The sequence below is a fragment of the Sinocyclocheilus rhinocerous genome, unplaced genomic scaffold, assembly GCF_001515625.1.
Source record: "Sinocyclocheilus rhinocerous isolate Xijiao unplaced genomic scaffold, SAMN03320098_v1.1 scaffold1708, whole genome shotgun sequence".
NCBI lineage: Eukaryota > Metazoa > Chordata > Actinopteri > Cypriniformes > Cyprinidae > Sinocyclocheilus > Sinocyclocheilus rhinocerous.
Genome location: NW_015648635.1, coordinates 963,853 through 974,272, shown reverse-complemented (window position 1 = coordinate 974,272; position 10,420 = coordinate 963,853). Strand labels below are relative to the sequence as shown.

General features: G+C 37.5%; 1 protein-coding gene and 1 long non-coding RNA gene across 3 annotated transcripts in view; both read right to left on the bottom strand.

The window, feature by feature from the left end:
• Positions 1–730: 730 nt before the first annotated feature.
• On the bottom strand, positions 731–5,316 carry LOC107710122 (uncharacterized). Its single transcript, XR_001636560.1, has 3 exons — positions 5,269–5,316; positions 3,483–3,519; positions 731–895 (listed from the first exon to the last, which is right to left on the bottom strand). It is a non-coding gene; the product is annotated as an uncharacterized LOC107710122 (long non-coding RNA).
• Positions 5,317–5,852: 536 nt separating this feature from the next.
• LOC107710121 (non-muscle caldesmon-like) overlaps positions 5,853–10,420 on the bottom strand; it is a 74,285-nt gene continuing 69,717 nt past the window's right edge. The window contains exons 10-14 of one of the 2 annotated variants that reach the window (XM_016514844.1): positions 8,433–8,476; positions 6,820–6,895; positions 6,595–6,706; positions 6,112–6,137; positions 5,853–5,982 (exon numbers count right to left, since the gene is read on the bottom strand). In XM_016514844.1, coding sequence (XP_016370330.1) covers positions 5,875–5,982; positions 6,112–6,137; positions 6,595–6,706; positions 6,820–6,895; positions 8,433–8,476 — 366 coding nt within the window. In that variant the 3' untranslated portion in view covers positions 5,853–5,874. The remainder of the gene's footprint in view (positions 5,983–6,111; positions 6,138–6,594; positions 6,707–6,819; positions 6,896–8,432; positions 8,477–10,420) is intronic. The other variant, XM_016514845.1, reaches the window with a different exon arrangement.

Sequence of the window (10,420 nt, the reverse complement as noted above, 5' to 3'; positions counted from 1 at the left end):
CTGTGAAATGTACTCATCAAATATGTGATTTAAGCCAAAAAGTGCACATTCCCTTTCTTTCGAGTTCAACAGTTTCACTTTTTTTTTTAACCAATACCGATTATTCCACATGATTAACACTTACAAAAAGTTGGTCACAGACAACTTCAGACCAGTGTTTCCAGAAGTAAAAAGGCCAAAGATAATGTAATAATGCTAACGGTATGACTTAATGGACTTCTGCTGAATTAAAACTCGCTTTGATATAAAATAATATTGAGAGCAAAAGCAAAGACCATTTTTGTATCAAGCAGTAAAATATATAGTTAATTACAAAAACGTACACTATGTGCTAACATATATTATTAAGACAATTAAAAAAAAACAGTGTCGTTACGACAAAAGGTACAAAATACAGATAACATGAATGAAATGCAAGGTGAAGCTTTAAAGGCTTTAGCTATAAATTAACAGATGAGAAGGGTAACTAACATGTTTACAAAAATGTGATTTGACAAAAGACAATTCGGAATGCTACTCCTCGTCCTCTTTTTCAAGGGATCTCGTAATGTTTTGAGTTGGCTGCTGTTATATAATTATTATATAATCTAAACAAGTTAGTTGATCGCTTGTTTTCACAGCCTTGATTTCAGTTTAACAGAAGTTACATGCAAAGGCATTGCGTTTATGTTATGATGGTGCAAGACGGTGACCTGTGAATACAGTGATAAAATACATATATATTTTTTTATTTTTCTCGCTTTTATACTGTGTCTACTCGCATAGATCTTCCTGGCAGTATAAAATGCTTGTTTTTTTTTTTTTTTTGGTATTACTGAAAGTTTAAAAAAAGGAATGTTGTGCATTCTCTTGGTCCCTGCCTCTCTGGCGTCTTTGAAAGGTTAATGGCCCGTTCCTGTTAAAAGACAAAAGAGAAATTAAAATGTAATACTAACTGAACATGCACTATGCAGGATTATGCATGCATTAATAAATTAAAGATTGGAAATAAAAAGTTTGAATCCACAAAATAAGTGCTGTTCTTTTGAACATGTTCTTGATCAAAGAATCCTGAAAAAGTAGCACGGTTTCCACAAAAAATATTAAGCAGCAAACTGTTTTCAGCATTGATAATAATAATTAAAAAGTTTTTTGATCAGCATATCAGAATGAGTTCTTAAGGATCATGTGACACTGAAGACTGGAGTAATGATGCTGAAAATTCAGCTTTGCCATTACAGGAATAAATTACATTTTAATATATATATAAAAAATTAAACTGCATTTTTTTTTTTTTTTTAAACAATATTTCAGTTTTTGCTCCATTTTTTTGTTCAAATAAATGCAGCCTTTTCCAGAACCAGTGAAATAAGTAGATCTCTAGTCAAATGTTATCCAAATTTACAAAATATTAGGGAATGATTACCATACAAAATATGTTTAAACATCATTGTTGTCTGTTCTGTATGGGATCTGGGTCATATTTTGTCTCTTAGAAGGGTTAAATGGTGTGTGTTTGTTGCGCTGACTCGCATACTGTAAGTACGTTTTTTATATTTAAAGAATTTGCCACTGACGATTCAAACGCGAGTTTTTTGAGCAGTGTAGAGTAGGGCTTGTTGTTTGTCATTTCTCCAATCGTAAATGCAGACATGGTTTTATTTTTACGCGGCGTGATGCAACGCAGCGCGTAAAAAGACAGTATAAGTCATTATAATCCGTAATTATGTCTCCACTGGATGCAACAAATGCCTCGTTTGTAATGGGTTTTAATGTTTTTGTCTCATCGCTCCGGCCGGACAGGGCATCACAATATGGTAAGGGGTGTAACATTTCCGTCACACGCTTGAGGTATTCGGCCAATCACAACGCACTGGATAGCTGGCCAATCACAGCACACCTCGCTTTTCAGACCAATGAGCTTTGTAAAAATCAATGCATTTCAGAAAGGCGGGGCATAGAGGAGAAACAATAGTGTACAGTATGTGGAAAATAATGTGTTTTTTGAACCTTAAACCGCATAAACACATTGCATTACACCAAATACACAAAATAATGTTCTTTTTTAGCAGCATCATATGACCCTTTAAGCCAATTCATTTTTGAGACAATTAAAAATCTTTGTACACTTAGCTGTGTGTATTTGTGATCTACAACCTTTTATTTCTTGTGCTCCAGAGCTAAAAACAGCTCAAAGAATCTCTTAAATGTGTGGAGTCCGACCATTTTTAAGTGGTTGGAAGGATTTAAGTTTTCATGACATCTCTATACGGCATGCGGGCACGCTAATCTTCTACCGCCCCATGCAGTGATGTGACAAACATGCAGCTTTAAGCCCTGCTGGCACTGACAGACGCCCAGAATCCACGGCCTGATATTGAGACGAGCAGAGCTGGGTGGGGGAGTCGCCCATTACCCCAAAACCACTTGGCACGCCTGAAGGCCACCGTGTCCTCTTCTAGAGGAACAAATGGCCGGCATTCAAAATAGAAAACAATGCCAAAGAGGCATTTAAAACGCTGCAGCCGGTGAACGACATCCCTGCAGCGATGCTTTATCATTGGCAGGGATTTCTGGTCGAGGGATTGTGGGTGTTGTGCAATATGGCGGAAACTGCCCTTCACAGCAGGACTTCATTTTGACATCACTGATTTTGCTAAAGTGGAACTATTGCAAGTATAGTTCAGGTACACTTTAAACATCTTGCATTTAAAGACTGATATTATATATTTTATTGTACCTTCTGATCATGCTGCAAAAAAGTATTTCCTTTAATCTTGTTTGCAAACTGAATCTTAAATCAAGATACATTTACTTGATGAATAAAAACACACAAGAAGTCTTGTTTTACGATAAATTGATCAAAATGAAATGAGTTATAATTAAAAAAGAAAAAATATCTGCCAATGTGCTCAGAAAAATCAACTTGATTCGAACAAAGGGGAAACAAGTTTTCATAACCAGTCGACAGATGTTTCTTCTTGTTTTAACCATTAACTCACTTAATATTCTACAATATCTCAGAAAACAAGACTTCATATGTTCAATTTGCATCTAAATGTATCTTGACTTACGAATATTTAGATATTTGTATTGGAAAACAAAACAAAAATACTGAGAAAGATATAATTTTCTGCAGGGCATGCATGCATGCAACATTTAATGCCATGACTTTATACGAAATTAGGACTTTCCTTTTCAAGACTGTTTTAGGCCTTAATTTGTAGAAGAGCGAATTAAGATGTTTTAAGAGTATTAACTATGGAAACACATTATCACAGTCGCTGAAAAGGGTCCATTTCAGTGGCGAAATCACTTGGCAGCCCCGCCCACTGTGAAATCTTATTGGTCCAAAACCTTGCTCGTCATAAATGGATATGAAACATCAAATACATTCTAATTGCATGTGATTGTGTCACAACGCGCAGCAGTTTTGAATTGACAAATTGCTTTTCGTTGGACATTGAAGACTGCGTTACACAAATATTTTTGTCATCTCTTACCATTGGTGACGGATTTGGTCTCTCCTCTGCTTGTGACCTGGGTGAGGTATAAATCAATGGAAAACGAGAGAAAGAGAAAAAGAAACAGAGAGAAAGAATAAGATTAACATAAACACAAGCTAATGTGCTAATCAGTGTGGCTGAGCCCTTCCCAGCCCAACCGTCTGCTATTCCACTTATGCCTTCCCATTTTAACATACTTCTTTTGTGCCTGTGTGCTTCAAAAAGTCATCAGTGAAAGTGCTTGTGGCCGACATGCTGCGTGTACAATGACAGGAACATGCTTAGCATGGTTTCATACAGCGCTCTTTTTCCAGATTCACATACAAGTGAAACCCTCATTCCTTCCACTGCTGACCAAACAGCACTGCTGGCTTTGGTAACATCAGCGCGGTTATGACCACAGATTTCCCTTCATTAGGCTTTTTACATCACCATTTACCAGTCCTTTAAGTGATCGGGGCCAGAACTGCAGTCTGTGGCTAACTGCGGCCTTGGCCTGATCTTGACGCCTCGCTGACAGTCCAGAAGTAGATTCTATTGTGCCCGTTCCAAAGAAAGAGCCGCCCGCTCCGAATGACTACCATTATTATCTGTTTGATCTGTGGATATAAAAATATGAAGGCCAGCACTCGTGGGAATGGCTTTTCAGGTTCAGACGATGGGATGGGATCGACTCGAATTGGTTTCTATTCGTGATGTGTGAGCGTCTGTGTGTGTGTGTGTGTGTGTGTGTGTGTGCACGACCGCCATGTTTGGTCAACTGGATCCCAGTCATGTCGGCGTTAAAATAGATCTTCTCACAATAGGCAGAGTGCTTTGTTAAGGGGTGATGGGTGTTAAACCCATGTGTGACGGGAAAAAGAGGGAATGGAAGAGAGAGGAGAGAATGAAACTGATCCTTCGTTAAGCTCCGCCCTGCTGACCAATCCGACAAGATTTGGCTCATTTTTAATAAGTGTCTGTGGAAGTCCTGTTTATTATATTTAAATTATATATTTAATTTTAAATATTTATAATTTTTTTTTTATATTTAAATAATTTGTTAAAAAATACTTGCCAAGTCACTTATAATAGTGACACAAGCCACCCATAATTTTTTCCTTTTCCCAATGTTTAAATAAATCTTGACCTACATTTGCTTGAGGGTAAATCAATGTTAATTAATTTACATATTGATTCAGGTCATAGCAGATGCAAGTGACTAATAAGTCACAGTACCACTGTGAGCTATTACATTTGTTACAAAAATGTTATAAAAGAGGCTTTTCTCTTTTCAATTTACTGTGTTTACTGTCGTAACCGATTCTGATTCACAGTCTCCATAGTTTTTGTTCACATGACTGCATAATTATATAATTTATTTAAGGTTTTCACTTGCAAAACTTGCAATGTTATATACAAAGTGGCATATACAGGATGCTTTGCAGTATCACACTTTTTCCACTTCCATGAGCACATTCTACTGAACAATCTCATTGTTTCCAGAAAATCTCCAGTTCATTCCTATCAAACACGTTAGACCACTTGTCTGAGCGAGCAATGGAAGCTGAGGTGGGCGGAGCATAATGAAAAGTCAATTAGTGCCACAGTAGTTACTCTTGGTGACTTTAAAGCACAGTCTTCCTGCAAACCAACCACCTGCTCTCGTGGCAGTGAGCGAAAGTGCGAGAGAAGCTCTGTGAAGAAATGGAAAAAAAGCCAGGTCCTAAGCCATCCTGTGATAAATGCATTAAGTGTGGCTCATCAAACACTGTGCATTTCTGTGTGATAGAATAACATTTACCTCCTCAAGGTGGTCAGATCTGTAGACAATTAGCAAGGGGACGGCTTAAAACACAAAACACACAGGCAACGTTATGGCAATGTTATTCTCCGCGATTATACTGCAGATATCATGCTAGTGCGTGTGTTATGACTGTAACTGTCTCCAAAGTCCTAATGGCATGCCTGAAGGGTTATAAAAACCCACAGCCTGTTGTTTGGACAAATAAGTGCTTTATTAATTCATTCTCCAGGGGCATATGAAAAATGTTATGTGTATAAATAACTAAGAGAGAGAAAGCGAGTCGGGCTGATTGAGAAAAAATTGTGTTTGTCAGCGATGAAGGATTGCAGGCATGGCGGAGCAGACAGGACGTAAGAGAAAGCCTGAATAAAACCACTCCTTTAATCACTTCTATGTGATTACATGACAGAAATAGTCAAATGTACATATAAACATCAGAAATTACTCTGCAAATGCTCCTATGAATCTCTTTCTAATGTTTTCTTTAACATCTGTTTTAGTTTCCCCTTTGGATTGAATCAGTACCACTAGGTGGCGCCAGATAACAAGACTCATCACGCCCTGATGTGATGCACATAGAGTTCACGAGTGTGATGGACACAGTCAAAGACTTACCGTGGGTCTTCCTCCTGACGTCTTGCCCGTCTCTGGAGTTTTATTCAACCAATCGTTGATGCGGCCGGCCACGCCCACCTTTATCCCAGCTGCATCCTGTAGGGGGTGGAACAAAACACTCCCTTTAAGGTTAAAGTTCAGAATGTGACGTTGGACAGGAAATGGGTCCAAGAGGAAAAGTGGGGTCTGCTTCACCACCCTTCAATGTGAATGAACATCACAAACCTTGTTGGTGGACGCTGGGCTCCCACCAGAGCTGAAGACATTCCCCTTCTCCCACATGCTCTTGATGTTGCGAATACCGTCCGTCACCATGGGAAGATCTATGGCAGCTGATCTGGGAGATCTGACCTCTTTGTGGCTCTGAATGGAGAGAAGAGCAGAGATTACGCTGTGCTGTCTTCTGGTGTCCTGTGTTTAATTTAGATTTATCTTTTGCTTGTGTTCAGTTTGAGAGAGGACGATGTAGGACTCACCTGCACTGCGCTGGTGTACTGCTCTAATCGGTTATCAATCTTAGACACCACAGGACTGTGAGACGCCTTCACAGAACTGACACACACACACACAAACATCAGCACATGATGGTATTTATAAGCATCACTTTCAAACTGAAAGATTATAGATGGCAAATTAAAATGAATGGAACGATTAATGTGTGACAAATAGTTTGTGACGGACGGACGGACAGACGGATAGATAGACCACCAGAGCTGAAGACATTCCCCTTCTCCCACATGCTCTTGATGTTGCGAATACCGTCCGTCACCATGGGAAGATCTATGGCAGCTGATCTGGGAGATCTGACCTCTTTGTGGCTCTGAATGGAGAGAAGAGCAGAGATTACGCTGTGCTGTCTTCTGGTGTCCTGTGTTTTAGTTAGATCTTTCTTTTGCTTGTGTTCAGTTTGAGAGAGGACGATGTAGGACTCACCTGCACTGCGCTGGTGTACTGCTCTAATCGGTTATCAATCTTAGACACCACAGGACTGTGAGACGCCTTCACAGAACTGACACACACACACACACACACACAAACATCAGCACATGATGGTATTTATAAGCATCACTTTCACAATGAAAGATTATAGATGGCAAATTAAAATGAATGGAACGATTCATGTGTGACAAATAGTTTGTGACGGACGGACAGACGGACAGACAGACGGATAGATAGATAGATAGATAGACAGACAGACAGACAGATTGACAGACAGACAGACAGACAGATAGATAGACAGACAGAAAGAGAGACAGACACAGATAGATAGATAGATAGATAGATAGAAAGGAAAAAAGACAGACAGACAGACAGACAAACATAGATAGATAGATAGATAGATAGATAGATAGACAGACAGAACGAGACAGACAGACAGACAGATAGATAGATAGATAGATAGACAGACAGACAGACAGACTGATAGATAGATAGATAGATAGATAGATACATAGACAGACAGATTGATAGATAGATAGATAGATAAATAAATAAATAGATAGACAGACAGACAGATTGATAGATAAATAAATAGACAGACTGATAGACAGACAGATTGATAGATAGATAAATACAGATTGATTTGCACTAATAATTTAGTATATTAATATTTCTTGACAGACAGACAGACAGACAGATTGATAGATAGATAAATAGACCGATAGACAGACAGACAGACAGACAGACAGACAGATAGATAGACAGACAGACAGACAGACAGATTGATAGATAGATAAATAGACAGATTGATAGACAGACAGACACAGATAGATAGATAGAAAGGAAAAAAGACAGACAGATAGACAGATTGATAGACAGACAGAAAGATAGATAGACAGAACGAGAGACAGACAGATAGATAGATAGATAGATAGATATAGACAGACTGATAGATAGATACATAGACAGACAGACAGACAGACAGATAGATAGACAGAAAGACAGACACACAGACAGATAGATAGATAGATAAATAAATAGACAGACTGATAGACAGATTGATAGATAGATAAATACAGATTGATTTGCACTAATAATTTAGTATATTAATATTTCTTCAACAAGAAGTTATTTCAGATAGATGCATTTGGTGATGGATGGATGGGTAGACAGATTATCTCCTATTTTTGCTAAATATCTTTAATATTATTAAATAATAGTAATTATATGGGCTGTAAAGCTGTCTAAATAGTCCTGCTGCTGTTCTAGGTGAATGGTTATGTGCTAACAACAAAATTCCTGTGGATTTTTCACAATGAAAACAGTTGCTTTCCGATGTCATTGAATGTATCCTTGTTTTTATAAACTGAGGGACGAATCAACAATTGTCTGTGGTTATCAACAACGTGCCACAAATGATGTCGAAAGAGCTTAACTTGTTTTGGAAGCAGAACATTCTTTTAACCCGAAAGTACTCTGAATACTTCAGATTATTAATTGATGTAATTAATCTTATTGTTTGGATCCTTTTGGACACATTTGTGCATTGAAGTTGAACAACATGTTTTCATGAAAGGTCTGCAAGGAGTAAAAGTAGAAGTGATCACCTCTTCTGTGCTGATCTGTTGAGAAATTCTGCCCTCTCACCGATCTGGGAAGAGAAACCAAACAATGGATAGATTTAAGAAAGGTCACTGCTTTGGTCATGAGGAACACACACAGAAAAACGCACACACACACACACACAGATGCGAGCTGTCTGTCGGACTTGGCTATTCTGAGAGGCAAGAGACTAGCCTGTTCTTTTCAGTATGAAACTGTCACGGGGCCAGGAAAAGCAGGGCCCTCTCTCTGTGGGAACTGTGGCCTGTGTTTATGATATATGACAACATGGCTAAGAGGGGGGAAAGTGTTCCTGTGAAGCAACAACAAAAACCACACAGACAACACACAAACTCCCAAAAAGCATCTCGGAATAAAATCCACTTCCCCCCCTCAACTGAATGTGGGAGTTCCTAAAATCCTCCTCAGCAGGAAATTCCCCATTCTCAGGCGCGCTTGAAACGGCTCCCTGTGGCCTGTGTTTATGATATATGACAACATGGCTAAGAGGGGGGAAAGTGTTCCTGTGAAGCAACAACAAAAACCACACAGACAACACACATACACTCCCAAAAAGCATCTCGGAAAAAAAATCCACTTCCCCCCCTCAACTGAATGTGGGAGTTCCTAAAATACTCCTCAGCAGGAAATTCCCCATTCTCAGGCGCGCTTGAAACGGCTCCGTTAGAACGTGGTTACAGTAATCCTATTAGTCTAATGGTCTTTCTGTGTCCCCCCAGAGTTCACGTCTTGACGAGCGCAGCTCGGCTTTATCTCACAAAAGCACGACTGCGCCATTTTGTATTTCTGTTAAAAGATGGATTCCAAAAGGAAGAGAAGAAAAAGAACTGTCTTTGAAACCACTGACAGCAGGAAACCCATATTCAAACATGCGAGAACCAGGAAAAGAATTTGGTAATGAGATGTATGGCATCAAAAAGTACATTTACAATATAGTGATGTGATACAAAGCCAATTATTTTGATATAATCCATAACCTATATTATGGCTGAAATTACAGCGATTTAATATCATACTAATCTGTCTACCCACAGAATAGGAGTTTAAATCACACAAATATATCACACAGCATGCAATACATACAGTGTACATGATGACAAAGCAGATCTGTGAACGTATCATCTGCACATGATGAATAGGAGGAAAGGGTTTTCTTTCAGCACAGATATTACAAAATAGATAAAAATGTATGTCCCTTACAAAAAAAACATGGTAAGCATAGTTTCCACCAAAATACCATAGTTACTATATTTATTAATTAATTAATTAATAAATCAGATTGAGATCTCTCAGAGACATAGCCTTGTAGTTAGTGCATGCATATTTTTTACGTTTATAAGAGAAAGTATACATTTTAGGTTCATTACTTGTTCAAGAATTAAAATGTTATGTTATATTATATTATATTATATATACAAGAACAATATAATATAATATAATACTTGCATATCTAAAAACACATAAATAATTATTCAAGAATTTAAAAATGTTTGATATACATTGTTGTCATTACAATTATATAAATCATAAAATGTATAAAAATCATAAAATGATCTCATTCAGAAAGATTTTTATGCTTAATTACCTTTTCTGAGGACAGAAGTGGCTAACATCAAATTACCTTCTTTTTTCGTAACACTTTTCAATAAGGTTCAATATGTTAACATTAGTTACCCACATTAGTTAACATAAACTAACAATGAAAGATACTTCTAAAGCATTTATTAATCTTAGTTAATGTTGATTACAACATTTACTAATACATTATTAAAATCAAAAGTGGCATCTATTAATGCTATTTAATAGACCTGAGCTAACATGGGCTAACAATGAACTGTATTTTTATTAACTAATGTTAACAAAGATTAAAGGGGTCATATGATGCTTTTTTAAAGATCATTATTTTGTGTATTTGGTGTAACAGAATATGTTGACATGCTTTAATGTTCAAAAAACACATTATTTTTCAAAT